The sequence below is a fragment of the Balaenoptera acutorostrata genome, chromosome 8 (assembly GCF_949987535.1).
Source record: "Balaenoptera acutorostrata chromosome 8, mBalAcu1.1, whole genome shotgun sequence".
Taxonomy (NCBI): domain Eukaryota; kingdom Metazoa; phylum Chordata; class Mammalia; order Artiodactyla; family Balaenopteridae; genus Balaenoptera; species Balaenoptera acutorostrata.
In genome coordinates, this window is record NC_080071.1 from 72,491,198 (window position 1) to 72,510,350 (window position 19,153).

Sequence of the window (19,153 nt, forward strand, 5' to 3'; positions counted from 1 at the left end):
CACCAAGCAAGAAGACGATGGAAAAACTTACCGATCCATATCTAAATTAATTTTGCTTGGATCCCCAGAAAGCAAATCCCTCAGTTTTTCAGATAGAATATTGTCATGATACAGTAAGCTGGTGGCTATTTCGGTGCTGAATTCTGCTGCTTTGAGGAGTTGCACATGAAACGCACTCTCTTCACACAGGTTCCCAAAGTCCATACTAGACAGCTGGCACATTTTCTCTAGTGAACTGAAAGTTTCAGGTTCACAAAGAAGTTTGGTCAAGTTTCGAAGTTGAGACAGCTTTCGAGAGGGGGAAAGATGGGAAACATTAGTTATATTATTCTAAATATTTATTAGTTGATAATAAGCAACCAAAATTGATTTACTTCCTAAAAACATTTTGCTTATGTGTTTAGTGAGTTGGTATTTGACAACAGTTTTACCACAAAGCACTATTTTCTATCATTTGAGTTTACTGTTCTCTTAAGAATTTTATAAAACTTTTGGACCTGTTAGACCTCTTTCTAAAATGTAGTCATATCTTGTAGATTCACAGGTTGAAAAGATGTAGTTTAGTTTTATCTCATTTAAATCACAAATACTTACACTAATTTTATATTTTAGTTTATTTTTTAAATCACATGTAAGGGCAGATAGCAAAGCAGATTTGGTTTGGAACTTCAAAAAAGGTTTTCTTCATACCCACTAGGATGCCTACTATCAAAACAAACAAACATACAAACAAACGAACAAATAAATAAATAAAACCAGAAAATAACAAGTGTTGGCAAGGATATGGAGAAATTAGAACCCTTGTGCACTGTTGGTGGGAATATAAAATGATGTAGCTACTGTAAAAAATAGTACAGTGAGTCTTCAAGAAAATTTGAAATAGAATTAACATATGACTCAGCAATTCCACTTCTAGGTATATACTCAAAAGTATTTGTTGAAAGCTGGGTTTTGAACAGATATTTGTAGACCCATGTTCACAGCAGCATTATTCACGATAGCCAAGAGGTAGAAGCACCCCATGTCCATTGACAGATGAATGGATAAACACAATGTGGTAAACACATAAAATGGAATATTATTTAGCCTTAAAAAGTAAGGAGCTTCTCTCACATATTATAACGTGGATGAGCCTAGAGAGCATTATGCTAAGTGATATAAGCCAGTCATAAAAAGACAAATACTGTGTGATTCTACTTATATGAAGTACCAAGCATAGTCAAATTAATAGCAACAGAAAGTAGAATTGCAGGTGCCAGGGACTAGGGGGAGAGGGGAATGAGAAGTAGGTGTTTCACAGGTAGAGGATTTTAGTTTTGCAAGATTAAGAGTTCTACAGTCTGTGTGTATTTAACACAACTGAACTGCACAGTTAAAAATAGTTAAGGTGGTAAATTTTATGTTATGTGTATTTTATCACAAGTTAAAAAAAATTAATTAACCAAAAAGACTTTTTAAAACTGTGCACGAGAATCACATATATTTTAAAATATGGATTGGTATATACCTTGTTTTTCAAAAGTGTCTGTACTGTTATTGACATTATCTTCTATCCTCTTACCTACTGAGGGAAACTCTTGTTCTATGGAGTGCTTAAAAGGGCCTAAAATCCCATATTCAGACAAAAAGGAGAAAAATGAAAATCAACTACTTTCCTGCGCAAGTATATTCCTCCTTGCGGTTCACTATGCTCTGTGTGTTCTGAGGATATATCCCCAAGTCATACTTCCTGGGGTAAAAAATTATGCCTCTGGAGAAGCCAGTTCTGCTGTGCTTGGAAGCAACCCTAGAGCTACTCTTTTTTAAGAAGTGAAATAATTTGGAGAAACATCTAAAGAAGCAAATATGTGTCATTCATCACAGCTGAGTTTCTAATCAGAAGTTGCATTTTGACAGAAATGAATTATGATACAGGAAAATGTTCAGGAATATTTCTTTGCCTATGTCAAATGGGAAAGGTACAATGATGTGTCTTGGATGAGAGATTTATAGTAACTACATGTAGGCAGTAGCAATTAAACACCAATCATCTTAGATAGTAAAAATCATTGGTCTACTTTCCACTGTATTTAATATTCTAATCGACTTCTGGTTTTGAACTATCTAAAATGGTTTCGTATGTATTAAAATTCTACTTACTAGTCTTATTACTATGAGAAATTTTCCATTCTGTAATAAACCCAATCATTTTACCAGAAGTAACTGTTATGTTTGTCACTTGTTCCTTCCTTTGATTTTCCAAATACTAGATATGATTAAACTTCTAATGAATACAGCCCAACCGCTCTGCCAGTGACTTTTATTTTGGTGATTTCTTAAATAAAAAGATAAATACTGGGAGCCCAATTAATTTTTTTAATTGAGCTTTTAAGGGTGTAGTAAATTTGAATGACTTTACTCGGTAGAGACTGAAATATATTTTTTAATTGCAAGTCTGACATACATGTAACAAGAAACCGATAAAAGTCCACAGAGTATAATCTTGGCTTGATAAAAGATATAGAAGGAGAAACTGGAAATCTAGCCATGTTACTGAAGTAGAACTGGTCCTCTGAAATAAGAATTTAATTCAGGGTTAATAATGCGGCCTGCCCTGTGAGGCACGTCCGCCAAGGAGCAACATCATGGTCATTTACTATTTGTCATTACTTACTACTTTCTTCTAAAAGCAATACATGCATTAAACTTTTAGAAACTTCATAGATCATTAGTAATCAACATACATTCAGAGAATTATAATTATCTCTTCAAAAGTATGTGTCAAGTCCAGATTACAGGTTTGTCACAGTCTCATGTATCACGACACTGGTCTACATAGTAAGGGCTCAGGCCTAAACTTGAACGATGACCCATAACTAACTCCACGTCCAGCTGTGACTGAATTCCCTAGTGCCTATGGTTCCTAATGCACCTGAATCAGAATTGTAAGTAACATGATGGCGTAGACTTCAAAATACTGTATGTGTAAAAATGCTGAAACTGCAACACTTCTGGGCTCTTAGCAGGTAAATGAAAGGAAATGAGACCTATTTAAAAACGCAAAGGTATTACAATATAAGTAGTGTCCTATCTGTATTTCTGCTTAATATAGAGAATATCCATTTTATGAGTATTTCCCCAATCAGGAAGTTATCCTTCCCACCAGAGAGACTGGAAATAAAAGAGGAGAAAACAGACGATGAAGGGAGGAGAAAACTCTAAAGTTCAAGAAGAGTAGAATGTTCGGGGCTAGAAAAGAAAAAAAGTCACCACTGAATGACAGGCATTTGGCATTTTGGAGGGTCTAAACCTTCTTAGAAATATCATGAATAAAAATGTTAGGGTGGGCCCTAACTCACTGTCACAGTCAAGATACCAATTACCAAGGAGGACAAAGCAGGGAAGTAAAAGCATCTCTTCTTACAAAACTCTGGGAGTCTGTCTTCATTCTTTCAATGATATGTACTGAATACTTTCCATGTGTCAGACTCTGTGCCAGGTGCTGAGAGTACAGAGTACAGTGACAGACTTAACCATGTTCCTATGGAGCCTGTAGTCCTGGAATGAACGGGTTCTGCCAATTGCAAATAGTAGCCATGCTTGTTATAAATGACAATAGATTTCCCACCTTAGGGACAGGATTGTAGTTTATTTCCACTTCTGTGGCTTCTTGAACCTTTTTCATAATGTAACCCACAAGGGGAGCAGTATACTCAAAATGTGGATGCTGTTTTAAGTTATCCTTAGCTCCATTCCCATACGATTATTGTAAATGACTGAGAATGTATTGTTTCCATTTCCCAATGTATATTGTGTGCTGCTCAGTTACTTCGTAAGTTGAGAACTACAATGAGTAATTGCCCAGGTAATACAATTACATCACCAGGGCTCTACTTTAACACCATCATTTGTTCACACATTCATGAGTCAAGTCTTAAGATACTACTATGTGCTAGATGTGAGACTTCAGAGATGCAGAAGGTATAATTTCATCAGACTTTACACTCTAGTGAGGGAAACAGACCCTACATATACAATGAGCTATAATGCTAAGTAGTAAATTCCAAAAGCCAGAAATCTCACTGTAATCGGAGATTCCTCTTCCCTATGCCTCACACCTCACTGGCTGCCAAGTGGTGTCAACCCACCTCCTACAATGCTCTTGTAATTCTTTTCCTTCTATTCTCTGCCACTGACATAGTGCAGGGCCTCACTTTTTGCTTAGGTTACTACAAAAAATCACTTACTTGGCTTTCTTCCAATCTGTCCTCCATAATTCTCCTAGAGAGATCTTTTCCTAAAATGCAGAATTCACCTTCTTCAAATTCACAATTTTCAGGATCAGATTCAAACTCCTTGACTAAACATAAAGAGGCCTTGGGGATCTGGGCCCCCCTTCCTGCCTCTCTCATGGGCATCTTGTGCTCCAGCTGGACACATAACTCCAGGTAACCTATGTCTGTCCTTCAGGGTCATACGTCTTACCAATGCGTGTCTCTATGTCTGGCATGTAGGACTATAACCTAATCCCACAGCCTGCAAGACTCAGAGTAAGGCGTATCTCCTCCATGAAGCTTCTCTCCACCTTCACGCTCTGCAATCTGCGTCAGATATGCCACCTCCATATACAGAATCCTGTCCATCCACATACCACAACACTTACCTCACTGTGTTATAATCATTGGCCTTCTTTTCCATCTCCTCCACTGGATTGATTATAAGGACTTTGGGGTTAGAGATTATATCTTTTAAATAAACAGATTAGCATTATGGGAGCATAGATGATGGGTGGAATGAATGAATGGGTAAATATTACATGCATACAAAGTCATTATCCTGACTTGGAAACAGTGAGAAAGGAGATACTCTAATATTATAAGAGTGACATTTAAACTTATCCTTGAAGGATGAGTAGGACTTTTCCAGATGAATGCATAACTTCCTTCTCATTTGCACAAACTGAGATAGTGCTAAATTAAGTACACTAGAAATTTTGATTCATGTAGAAGACTAAGACTACAATGTAGGTAATCTAACTAGCATATTTATTTGTAATATACATGGACGCATGTTTTGTATGCCTGCTTAATTAGACCAGGCTGACTACACAGCAAGTCATCCTGCTTGTTCTGAATAAACCAGTTCTAATTTTACTTTATCCCTGGCTACATAAATCCAATTAAACTGCTGTTCTTACTAGGAGAGCTGCTTTCAAAATTTAAAGGATTATTTAAGAAAGAGAGTGAATTTCATGATAACCTGTGTACTGTATGTATGAGCTAAACAAAGAATAAGAGACAAACACCAACCAATTCAAACTTCAGAGTTAACATTTTTCCCATTGCTTTCCCTCCCTTTCTTCAATATCATACATTTTAATATGATTTACAGTATTAGTTTCTGCTTCTGATGATAATAATACAAATAAGGTGAGTCAACTTCTGAGATTTTTGTACACTGTGAAGTCTAAAACATCAGCTTTTGAAATCAACTTTTATAGTTTTAAAAACTAGGGGGCTTCCCTGGTGGCACAGTGGTTAAGAATCTGCCTGCCAATGCAGGGGACACGGGTTTGAGCCCTGGTCAGGGAAGATCCTACATGCTGCGGAGCAACTAAGCCCGTGCACCACAACTACTGAGCCTGCGCTCTAGAGCCCACGAGCCACAACTACTAAGCCCACGTGCCACAACTACTGAAGCCCACACGCCCACAGCCCATGCTCTGCAACAAGAGAAGCCACTGCAATGAGAAGCCCACGCACCACAACAAAGAGTAGCTCCTGCTCGCCACCAACTAGAGAAAGCCCGCGTGCAGCAACGAAGACCCAACACAACCAAAAATAAATAAATAAATAAATTTATAAAAAAAAAAAAAAAACTAGGGGCATTTCAAATTAGGAATCAAATTTTTTTTTTTTTTTTTTTTTTTTAGGAATCAAATTTTTAATGCTTTTTCAAATCGTGTAGCTTAATGAGACAACTACATCAAAAGCTATTCCTTTACGTATTGCATTCTGTAATTAGTCTCTTATGGGTCATTTCAGACAGAGATATCCACTGATTAAAAACAAAATACAATTATGTAGCACCAGAATTCTTGTCACCCTTTTTCTAGCATTAATCTAGACTCAAAATAGAACCAGTATTTAAAAAAATACAGATTTAAAACTTAAATTACAAATATATCTTGCCAGAGAATTACAGGAAGTTTTGATTTTTTTTTTTTTTCTGTCATGGCTTACTTTTGATTTCAAGACTTCAGGAACTGGAGGGAAGTAATCCTCATAGGAACCATTTTGAAGAAAAGATTTTTTAAATCGAATTGTAGAGTGCAGCAGTCTTAAATTTTCTGTAAAGGAGGAGAAAAGAATTACCTTATGTGAACTGCAAGGTCATCTAGGAAACCTATTTGAAAGACACCTTTATCCTAATTTATTACTAAGTTTTTTCTAAGATAATAGCCTATTTCAATCTAAATATAAAATGAGTGAAAATTTAATCTTTCCTTGAACCATGGAGACTACAGAGTTCATTATTTTTAAAATATTCATAGATATTCTGCTTAGAGACAAAAATATTTCCAGCAAAGGTGCTATACAGTTTTGGTTCTTGGTGAACTGAACATGCTTTTATTTTGGATGTACTATTAAGTTGAAGTGTTTGAGAGAGAATAGGTTGTATAATCACTGTGACACAAATTATGCCCTTCCAACCTTGATTAATTCATGTCCAGTAAACAGAGACCACACTTAAATATCTGTTGTGCTATTTGCTTGCCATTAAGTCTCAAAAAGCTATTTTGGTGTAGGAACAGTGAATGTATATCTCCTACAAAGTGTAAGAAAATAGATGTTTTATCTTTAAAAAAAGGAAAAGAAATATTTGATTAAATGCAATCTTCACGGTTAAAGTGTGTAAGGATCAGAAGTAAAAATAGTCTGCTACAAAAATGCCTTTCTTTATGTAATTTACATCTGCTTTTGGAAGTCTACATTATCCTTCTTCACTATTTTTTGACAACTAAGATTATTAAGGGCATAGAAAATGTCATGGAGGGTTACGTGAACTCCTAATTCTGGAGACTTGGAAAGCTCATCCAGGTGGCCATTAACACATCTGTTACCTGGCCATTATACATTAAAGTTTGTCCAGGTGTCCAGGTGGTACTAGCAGCAGGAACAGGAGTAATAATATAATAATATGATTAGACAGTCCCTTTATATATCAAACCACTGAAACAGATGCATATGGAAACTAAGATTTTTAAATTTTCTTTCTTTTTTAAGCCAACCTCTTATAAGATTTACTATTTTAGAACAAAATTACAAACCATGAGTAGTAGCATTTTGACTCTGAAGAAGAGTATTACCTTTTGATCCCGTGGCCAAATTGTCAGTGACATTTCTCACACATGCCAAGTAAGGAATATAAGGACTATCTACTGATATATTTAAGAGGGCATCTTCAAAGTTTTCCAGTATTAGGAGCCTATAGAATTAGAAAAGAATATATAAATTAAGTCATATAAAAATAAAGCAAAGCCATTTTGTTGAGACCATGCGAGTCCCTGGTTGTTTGGCATTGGCTGATTTGAGCACTGAAGCACCATGAAGTAGGATATCTTCCCCCATCCAGCCCAGCTGCACAGTGGCAGCACTACTCTGGATCCTCTAAGTATTTACCTTTCCATGGGCATTATCTCTATATTTAATTATTTTAATATCCAATCATAAGTGATCTTAAGATCATTTCTAGGCACATTTACATGAAAGAAAAAATCACTGGGCTAGGGTTGCCAGATAAAATACAGGAGTCCCAGTTAAATTTGAATTTCAGGTAAATAATGAACAATTTTTCAGTATTAGTATGTCCCATGAGTCCTGCATGTCTCCTTCCTCTCCCCTCCCCTCTCCTCCTTCCCCTCCCTTCCCTTCCCTTCACTTCTCTTCTCTTTTTTCTTTTCTCTTTCCTCTAAATCTGGCAACCCTCTCTCTGGGCTTCAGCTTCCTCTCTTGTCAAATGATCTGCTAGATCCCTTCCACCTATAATATTCTCTAAATAATTTAAATTCATTTAACTGTGATTAAAAAGAAATGGTAGAATCCAAATGAACAATATAAGTTCCTTTTTTTTTTCTTTAAACAACCAATTCAGAGTTCCCAAATTAACCACTTTCCGGTTTCCTTTCAAACTGACTGGCATGTGAGGATATAGTCTAAGATTTTTGAGAAATACATATGTGAGTAAGTAAACGTGTATGTTACGCATGCCCTGCCACTTCAACTGTGAGCCTGCATCTCTACTTATTTTATAATTTCTTCCCTTAGTGTCTACTATTGAATGTTATGTACAGCAGAGATAGAACAAGTATCAATGGTTTATTTGGGAACCATCTATTTTGAATCAAACTGCACAACACACAAATTAACTAGTTCTATTGGATATTTAATTTAGATTTAATTCAAATACTAATGGAAGAGACTTATCCTGGCATAGCTAGTAAACATGTAGGACAATGTCTGCATTAACATTAAAGAAGTCTCAGGGTGTTTACATGTGGGTTAATGACACTGGATCTTTGAGGAAGTTTAACAAGAAAAAAAATCTATGGCAAGAAAAGTCCCTAACTTGGCAGTCAGAGCACAGTTAATTGGTCAGATGGCCGACTCTCATTTAAATACACTCCACAGCCTCCATGTTTAAAAAAATTGCACCCATTCCTGAGGCTTCTTGCTTTTGTTTAGGCATTTCCTTGACCAGAGACTCTCCTCTCAGTATTACCTCTCTTTCTTTTGTGTTTGTCTTCCTCTTTGTCTTAATCATTATAGCATTGAGCCATTTCCATTCTGGTGCTGTGCTCAGTAGCAAAATACTGGTCTACCTTTCCAGATGAAATGGCACAAGAATGGTGAATGGTGAATTTTCAAGCTTTAAATAGAAGAATGTTGGGCTAAAAGTGACCTTGAAATATCATCTAAGCATTATCTTAGTTCCATAAAGAATATGTGATTGCCAAGATTTTTGAGATTAGATTTAAGATACACCAAAAATTAAGATACATATGTGCCACTGTTTTGGCATAAACATCCAAGTATTCCTTTAAACGATTTAATTTATGTATTCTTTATATAAAAATCTCACCTATTTCTCAAGAATGGTTACAACTAAAGATGAGCTTATGGATGTATGCATGCACGTGTGTGCACGTGCACACACACACACACACACAACACAATAAAAAATAATTAACTTTAGTGCAAAAATAATGAAGGAGAAGAGCTCTGAGGAAAAAAAAATTTTTTGAGCAGCTTTCTTTAGAAAATTCTGGACCATAAACATTTTTATCTCATGCCAAGTACTGCCACTCTATGATTATTTTAAAGTGGGGAGAGAAAGGAAGTCCAAAGATAAGAAATCCCTTAATTGCATCAATCTCAACAAGAGCCATCTTAAAAGTATTGAATTCTTTCTAATAAACTGTCAGCTAGCTGTCAGTAACCAACTACATTTGCTGTGGAATTTTCAGGTCTGAAGCGCTAACATTATCAATGCTATGGATGCCCCAAGGCTCTGATAAAGATACCTGGCTTCAGCAATAAGCATCCAGTTGTCTCAATTCAGAGGTTTATATATATATATACTTATTGGAGTATAATTGCTTTACAACGTTGTGTTAGTTTCTGTTGTACAACAAAGTGAATCAGCTATAAGTATACATATCCCCTCTCTCTTGAGCCTCCCTCCCATCCTCCCTATCCCATCCCTCTAGGTCGTCACAAAGCATCGAGCTGATCTCCCTGTGCTATGGAGAAGCTTCCCACTAGCTATCTATTTTACATTTGGTAATGTATATATGTCAGTGCTACTCTCTCACTTCGTCTCAGCTTCTCCTTCCCCACCGTGTCCTCAAGTCCGTTCTCTCCATCTGCGTCTTTATTCCTGCCCTTTCACTAGGTTCATCAGTACTGTTTTCTTAGATTCCACATATGTGCATTAGCATACGGTATTTGTTTTTCTCTTTCTTACTTCATTCAATTCAGAGGTTTTTTAAAAAAATTATTTTTCTGGCTATACAGAGAATGTGTTTAAAAGACTTGATTATTTGGAACATGGAATCCTGTCTGGGGTAAAATTGCCCAGAGCTGTGAGATTGCTCTTGGGAGAAGCATCTGGTTCAGCCACCTTAGAGGAGGAGAGATGTGGGAGCAGAAAGAGGAGGTGGTTATTGATGGAAGGATTTTGCCTAGAATTACCCAGAGTTAGGGAACTTCTCATTGAATAACAGAAAGTTTATAAACAATTGCATAGATTTTATTTTAGAAAAAGAAATGAATGGTTAAAAGTAAGTCCTATTATTTGTTTTTATTTGTACACATTTCCATTAGCACAAAAATACATCCTTTGGGACTAAAGTTAAAGAATTTCAATAGTATAACTTATCAGGCCAAAACAACCTTTTACATAACAGGCCACCTAGTCTCTAAATTTGCCTTGAACTATATGCATTTACTTCAGTCAGCTTCTACCATAACTATTACAGTTACTTCAGAGAACTGCTTAGATTAATGGTCCTTAGAAGCTAAGGTAACTGCTGTTATTTCCACTGCCTATTCCTGAGACAACATATTTACATGCCCCACAAAGAGTCCAAAATTAAATTACCTATAAACAGTTTTGGCTACCTGAATACTACTGAAGCAACCAAAGTTTGCATTACCTTGAGTGAGCATACAAAATATGTTGATTTTTTAAAACCGAAATAAATAGTAATGTAAAAAATTGGAGACTTCTACATCTTTCATGATGAAAGATCTGAAAAGAGTTGGAAATTGGGCCTCCAGCTAGATTCTCCTCATAGACATAAGGTAACCAATCCAGACAGAACATGTGGGATCTAGTTATACAATCTTAGAACTGAAAAACAGATCTTCATGTTGCATTATCTGAAAGTACCATTGAATAATACCAAAAAACAACTTTCAACTTTACTGCACTTCAACTGTATCTTTTTCTGTGGTCAGTCAATAATTGATTTTTCTATTCCATGGCCTTATATACTGATAAAAAGAATTATGTTTATGAATTGTTTTGATTGCTTATTCAGCCAAGTTACTTACCAGTTTAGAAACAAACCAACAAAGACTTACTGTGCAGCCAGGCTGCTTGGGGATAGAGACTGTCCATCTTCCTCACTCCACACATGTGTTGTATTATCAGAGCCACCTAAAGTGATAATATTTATATAGGAGAATATTTAACATTTTCGTAAAGGATTTATTTTTCTAAGCAAAAATCATCCCAGGTCAAATTAATGGGAAAAAAATGCAGGAAGTCTGCAGAATTTTTCTCCAAAGGATTTTACAAGAGATGTCTAAGCTCTTTCAGTTGGAAACATTTAAGATATTTATAGGAAATAGATGCCTACTAATTGAAATAATTCCAATGGTCAAGCATATGTATTTCGAACAAATTATTTCTCTGTGCATCAAACCATTGCATTATTTTATCCTAAGACCTGTATGCATAGATGACTCTTAAATATCATAATGCAAATTGACTACCCCATGACTTCTTAATCAAACGAAGCCAATTTCAGTCTTACGGGTCACTGGATTTTTTTTGTTTGTTTGTCTTCGGTTGTCTAGAATGTGGCCGTAGGAAACATCTACCATCACTAATGTATATTTTCTATCTTTCAAAAAGCAGCCAGTGATTTCAACTGAATGCATCTGTGAATGCAAATTGGCTAATGTTAACAGAACCATTCTGAGTGGTCTCAAATAATATGAAAGTTTGGAGTGTGGAAGGCAATCACTAAGTTGGGTCTAATGGAAACCATATGTGAAGATCTAATTCAACACAGAGAATTGTCCCTAGAAGTTAAACAGGTTCCTTATTCAGCTTGCTGCATAACATTGTATTGTTAAAGAGTAAGTGTGCAACAACATTTACATGCAAAACTGAAAATGAAATACTTTAAACAGCTACTACATAAATAAAAACATCATAAATCCAGTGCTTTCATTCGGCCCCTTTAAAGAAACGGTATTACTTATTTCAGTCTTCCCTGTAGACACTACTAATTCCTTATAAATAATCCAGTAGTTTTAGTGCTGTCATTTTTTAACATTGGCCTAACCATTTTCAATAGGATATTTTATTGCCAGCTTTAACGCTTCTCCCGTTGTCTCTACTTCGCATGTTCTAAAGCCTTCTAAGAAGGTCCTAGCACAAAACTAGGAAACCATCTGTACTCTTCTCACGCTGATCATTTTGTTTAAGCATGTGTGTAAAAGACTCACAGAATTAAAGACCTCCTTGTTTACGTCTGTATCAGTCATGTCTGAGTAATGTCTGCTCTGTCCCTAGTATCTGGCAGAGTGGCTTTTTCAGTTTTCCTCTCTGGCAGAAGGGAGTTCTCTGCTCTGCTCAAGATGCAGCTAAGTATTATTACTCTAATGATAGCAATGCATTAGTGAGTGAAAGGACCAAGAAGAAGATACCCAGAATAAATAAACCTAATTAATAATGGTAATACCTATTATTTATCGGCATCCATATATGGAATAACCAGGATAGGACTCTGGAGACTTATACGCTTTTGCAGTGTAAAAGTATAGAAAACCATTTTCCCAAGATCATATCTTGCTCACTTTGAATTCCTATGTGATGCTGAGCAAGTTCATTAGCATTTGTATTCTATATGGTTATGGAGTGTCTCTTCCTCATCACGCTATTCAAATGAATAACTAATAGAAATTAACTTTATACATATCAATTATAGGCTTGATCTTGATGTTAAGTATGGACTTCTCCCTCTGGTCACTTTTCATTCTGGACTCTATGGTGTCTGAGAAGAAATACTGTATAAAATAGGCTTTAATGAAGTGGAAATTGTTACAGACCTTTAAAAAGTCAGATTTTACTTTATTTGTAGAATTAGGCATATATAAAAAGGGTGCCCAAAGACACAGAAAGAAATCCAGTGCACAGATAACCTCTTTCACCAGTAAAGATTGCTTTCTGTTTTTAAAGATGTAATTTCATGTAATTTACTACTTTGCAAAACAGCAAACTTCAATGAGCCAAAAAGGTAATCTTTGCTCTCAAAACTCAGTTTTATAAATGAAAATACTAAACTGTGAAGTAGGGATCCTCAGTGGGGAGGAGCTGAGAATTAGACTCCTTAAAACAGGAAGTTAGGAGACAAGCTTCTTCCCAAGTGTTTATTAGCATCTCCATATTATCATGGTTGCTGAGGAGGCTTCTGAAAAAACCTTGAACTATGTTCATAACCAGGGTTGAATCAGAACTAGACATGGGGTGGGGAGGTTTGAATTAGAAACAGACATGTGGTGTGGAAAGGAATGGGGCAATGGCTATCAAAAAATGTATCATGTGGGGAGGAATCTGACACAAATAGTCAGACTCCATCAGTGGCCGAAAGTGGAGCCATTCTGAGGTTTGGTGGTGGCAGGTACTTGTGTGAGCTATCATAGTGTGTATATGTCCCAGATGGTAAATATGAGTGAGGCCATCTAACAAAGAGCTTGGGGGCCTGGCTTTGGGCTTAGACAGATCTAGGCTCTAAATCTCAGGTTCAGTCACTTGCTGGATGTATAACACAGGCAAAGTGCCCAGCCTCCCTTTGCCTCAGTTTCTTTGTCTGCAAAATGGGATAATAACTATCTCTTATAGAGTTGTTTTTGATGATAGAAGGGACTTAAGATAATAAAACATTTATCACTGACACAAAAAATACTACCTTTTTATTTTTTCTTTGAAAGAGAGTGAGACCTTCAAAGCTATCTGAGCCCTGTCATGCATTAGAGAGGACCCAAGCAACTCTGCTATAAGAGACCATTCCACTCCAGTTTACTGAGTGTAAAGCCAAGGGAAGAAGTATGTTCACAAATACCGCTAAACGCCATGGAGACTAAGCATGGGTGGCTTGGGCAACGTGGCAGGTGTCTGTACTTCAAAACAAGTTTGAGTTTCCTGAAGGATTCCCAGAAATACCTGGAAGGATTTTTCAAAGGCCATGAAATTTCTGCTCAGGCAGGTAGGTAGGGGCTTAGGAATTGACATTAATGCTACTGCGTTGGTATCCTCAGACTGATAAAGTCACTCGTGTAGGAAATTAAAAAACAAACAAATATAAGCACATCTAATTTTAAAAATAAAAACACATTTCCTTGATGTATTTCCTTGTCATCCTGACTATCCAGTGCCATGGCTTAATACATGCCAAAATCATTAGCATATTCATAGACATGAGACATGGCCATTGTTAAGGACTGAAAATTGAGTTAGTTATACTGTTCAACAGAAAAAAGTGTTTTGCTGCCTCAGTTAATGACAGGTTCTTTTGCTTCTAAGGCACTGAGGAGCTTTTGTCCTTTGTAAAAATATTTTCAACTTCATTCCTCTACTTTACAATTACAAGGTGTGAGTCTGAAGATGAAAAGGAAAAGAATGGTAAGGAGAAACTTGAAGTTCTCAAGTCTTTAAAATGAAAATATAAAAATATACAGAGGAAATAATTAGTGTTTTTTACTGTACTGTCTGGTTTTCTGGTCTGGACTTTTTTAAAAGTGCAAGTTTTTTTTTAACCTTAATGTTCGTCAAGACCATTGAATTTAACAACAGTCAATCCTTGCAAGCTAGTCATTAATTCTGTAATTGATGATATAAAAAATGTTCTAGACTAACAGAAATTGGTATCCAAGTGTATGTTAGACCCTCCTTCGAGAAGTCTTCAAAGCCTTTCCAAACCTGCTATTCATATGAAAACTAATAAAGACCTTGTAATAAACAATCAGGTTGGGACCTGATGCTCTCAGGACACTTATCAGTAATCCAAAGGTAAAGTCTACATATTTAAAAGCTGACAAACTCAGTTGAGAAAGCCTATTTCTAAATTCATTCAGGAGAGGTAAATGCTAATGAAACATTTTACTTGGGAAGTAGGGATTTATTCCTTATAGCCCTAAATGTTTGTCTGTATATGGCTGTGTGTGTGTCTGTGCATTTCCATGTGTGTGGTATATAATGCTATCCTCTACATGCAAAGGTGTTTTTTTTCTGATTCACTAGCAACATGCTATAGTTTGTCTTATACCTATAAGTGACAGTAGATCTATACTGATCTATTCACGCTCTGATGTCCATCATGCATTTTCAAGATGACTGGTTGAGGGGTATATTTTTACCAAAGACTCATCCTGATTAAAAGGACAAAATTTGGAAATGAGGGCAAAGATACTGCGATTCAGTGTAGGCTTTTGTTCAAAAAGTAGTGGTAGAAATCTACTTGCTGAGGCTTACTCCCTTACTCTGATATTTATTTTTCATAACATAACTAAGAGAGATCATTTTTACCAAAATAAAAATCCTAGAAAGTCACAGCCTCTTTTCTGGCCATTTCTCCTTGTCTCCACACTTTGGTTATCTAAAGACCCAGATTTAGTTGTAGCTTATGTCCCCACCTAAGAATAATACCATCCATAACTGATTACTTCACTTGTACTTTGTTTTTTATTTTTAATGGAACTGAATACAGAATTGCAACACAGAATTGAATACAGGAAGATGGAAATATAATACCTTGAGATGGGGGGTCCAAAGTGTAAAGCAGATGTTTAACAGATGTATGGAGCGTTCTGAAACCTTCGTTAGTTTTAACACGTGGATAAACCTTCTGCACAGCCACCAGTGCACTAACAAGTTGAAAAACAATTAAACCAGATTGCATTTCAAGGTTTGCAGACAGAAACAAAAGGTTATTCAAGGAGAAAATAGCTACAGTATAGAAAACTATTCTTATAACATAAGAAACAAGATGCTGCTTTTGTCGTCTAATTACTTGTTTGTCTGTTTATGCACAAAATCCCAACAAAGTGTTCTTGAACCAGACAGAGCACTTCACCTTTCCAGGATTCTAAAACCTAAAAGGCCTTAAAGTAAGAAGTGAATTTCATGTCAGTTTTTTTTTTTTCTTTGTTAAGACCTAAAAATAAGTGGTTAGAAATAGAAGCTTCCAGTGAAAGGATACTTCTTTTTTTTTAATTAAAAGAAAAAATTAAATATTGGAAATTATTTTCATTAAAAATCAAGCCCAGATAAAAGATCCAGTTTCAAGAATAGTTATTAATTAAGCATTTGATATTTACCTTTACAAAGGTAAACAAATGGTAATGTTTTTGGAAAAAAAATGGAGCTTGCCCTAATTAAAGACTGCATTCTATCCCTTAAATGGCCCATAGGCACTGCTCCAGGGGTAGCTCAAAATTAATATCCAGACTAACTGGCACTGTCTTCCTATGATTTTTATGTTACTAATAAGATGGGCAGTCTACACTGTGGATGAACAATCAGCAAATTCACTTATGCTGGAGTTCATTTCATATTTCCAAAAAATCAACTAGTGACTTAAGAAATGCCTTTTTTATCCCCTTATTGTCATTAGCACATTTTAAAAATGTTAGCATTGTACAAGTATGTCTGAATTTCACAAATACTGTGAGACAATGCTTTAATATACATGAGTAGTAACTTAAAAGGCTTTGTTAAGGATTTGCCACTGTGAAGTTAAATGTAACACATACTAGGTGATAGTTTTTCCATAGGTATCCTAATCAACTGAAGGTTCACTCCAGCAACAGCATGTGCATATACTTTCTATACCATATTTTTGGAATTTTTAATATTTAAAGTAAGATCATTTTAATTTTAGCTCCCTAGCTATGAATGAAAACATTTAGAGAGCTAAGAGTATCCTCTAGTGTCTAGTAGATATGTGTCTATATATAAACATATATATATTTATAATTTTATTTACTTCTCTAATAGTTCCATAAAGTCATTTTCATTTGTTTTGTTTTATAGACAGGAAAACTAAAGTTCAAAAAGTTAAATAACTTACACGAGGTTATCCAAATAAATAGAACTGGTTCTGTCTAATTTCAAAATTTATGTTCTTTCCACTTTATGTCTTGCCTCTGGCACTTTGCCCCAACATGGCGGGGAGGAGGACAGAACATTTCTGCACTGAGCCCACAGCATTGTTAGCTTGTTTTTACAGCTGTGTGTTTGGCCATAGGGGCATGGCTGTATTTTTTTCATTTCTGCTCTATATACATAACAGTCAATACCTCAGGCATTTTTATATTTGCCCCCAAGAATCTCCTGGTTCTCAGACTTTGAGTTACTTCTGAACCCTGGTCATCATGGAGACCAGTTAAATGTTCTGAGGTTATAGATCTCTGCCAGCCTTCTCCCAGCTTGGCCTTCTGCTTGACTCAGCTAATCTGTTGTCTCAAAGTAACACCTTCAAAGACTGAACACTTGGCAATCTCATTGTAACTGTCAGCATTATTGTTATTAATATCATTAATAAAAATGTCAGAAGACTTAATTCATCTTTTTCTAACAAAACGTGACTTAAAAATGACACCTGACCATTGTCCTCTCTGAAATCCTTTAAACTATTGATCAAGGGCTTCCCTGGTGGCGCACTGGTTGAGAGTCTGCCTGCCAATGCAGGGGACACGGGTTCGAGCCCTGGTCTGGGAAGATCCCACATGCCATGGAGCAACTGGGCTCGTGAGCCACAACTACTGAGCCTGCGCGTCTGGAGCCTGTGCTCCGCAACAAGAGAGGCCGAGATAGTGAGAGGCCCGCGCACCGCGATGAAGAGTGGCCCCCGCTCTCCGCAACTGGAGAAAGCCCTCGCACAGAAACGAAGACCCAACACAGCCAAAAATAAATAAATAAATATATTAAAAAAAAAAAACTATTGATCAAAATACTTTTATTTCAATTCATTGATTTTGTTTTTCTGTCCTTTTCATCATATATAAATGGAAGTTATCCAAAACAAGTCTCCTTATATGTAAAGGTAATTTAAAAAGGAGTTTTTGTGATTCATATCTCAGCACAACTTCTTCCTCATAAATGGTGAATATCATGTATGTTTTTCATATACACTTCTTGACTTTTGAGATTACTCATTTTTGCTAACCTCTGTCATAATCGTAACATTATATAATCTGGTTTTGGTGACTGAACTATATAACAACTTACAACTTTGCAAAATTGCTGGTGTAAATAACCTCAAAACCTTTTTATGGGGTTTATTTGTCCATATTACTTGATCAACAAAGAGTAAGATAAACCAATGATTTGATGATAAAATACAGTCATTTGTGAAGAATTTACAGATTTTAGTGATACTGTTAGTTTAATAATAATAGTAAAGAAGATTTAACTTTAAAAAAAGGTTTATAAAGGGCTCTCCAACAGAAATATAATGCAAGCCACATATTTAATTTTCTAGTAGTCACATTAAAAAAAGTTAAAAGAAACAGATGAAATTAATTTAATAATATATTTTATTTGACCAATACATCCAAAATGTTATAATTTCAACACCTAATCAATATAAAATATATTAATAAAGTATTTTGTCTTTTATTGTATTGTCTTCAAATTTCACTGTATATTTTACACTTAGGAAGCATCTCAACTCAGATGCTAAATTTTCATTGAAAGTACTTAATCTGTATTTGGATTTCATTACAATTATCAGTGAAAAGTAGATTCACATACCCATGTTGTTTCAAACATTATTAAAAGTTTTTCTAATAACTGGATCAAGTATCAGTGTTTAAAATTTAAATTAATTAAAGGTAAAGTTAAAAATTCAATTCCTTAGTAATAATAGCACACCAAGTGCTCAAAATCACATGTGATACACTGTGCACCTTAAATTTACAAAATGTAACATGTCGAATTTATTAAATTAAAAAATCTCACAGGTGGCAGGAAGCTATCATATTAGAAAAAACAAGTATATAAATTGGCAATAAAAATTTAAATTAATTAATTAGTTAATTAAATAATAATAAATAAGTAAAAGTCAACTACTTTAAAAAAAAGTTATTCAGGTTAGATAAAAGTCAAATGTCACTTGCTTTATAATAATTTGAAGCGATTTCTTTTAAAAGCTGTTTTCATTATTATGTAGACTGGTTTACAACATTCTAAACATTACCTGAGAATATACCCTATTGCATAATGCAGTAATTTTATTTTAAATTTGAAGAGAATTAAAATAGTCACCGTGAGGAGATTAACCAAGATGGCGGAGTAGAAGGACGTGCTCTCACTCCCT

At 35.4% G+C, this 19,153-nt stretch overlaps 1 protein-coding gene across 1 annotated transcript in view; it reads right to left on the reverse strand.

The window, feature by feature from the left end:
• The window catches only part of ABCA12 (ATP binding cassette subfamily A member 12), a 192,708-nt gene that overhangs the window by 84,614 nt on the left and 88,941 nt on the right, over positions 1-19,153 (reverse strand). Inside the window, exons 8-12 of the mRNA XM_007187873.2 lie at positions 15,586-15,698; positions 11,127-11,202; positions 7,349-7,467; positions 6,222-6,328; positions 32-288 (exon numbers count right to left, since the gene is read on the reverse strand). Of these exons, the coding sequence (XP_007187935.2) occupies positions 32-288; positions 6,222-6,328; positions 7,349-7,467; positions 11,127-11,202; positions 15,586-15,698 (672 nt within the window). The remainder of the gene's footprint in view (positions 1-31; positions 289-6,221; positions 6,329-7,348; positions 7,468-11,126; positions 11,203-15,585; positions 15,699-19,153) is intronic.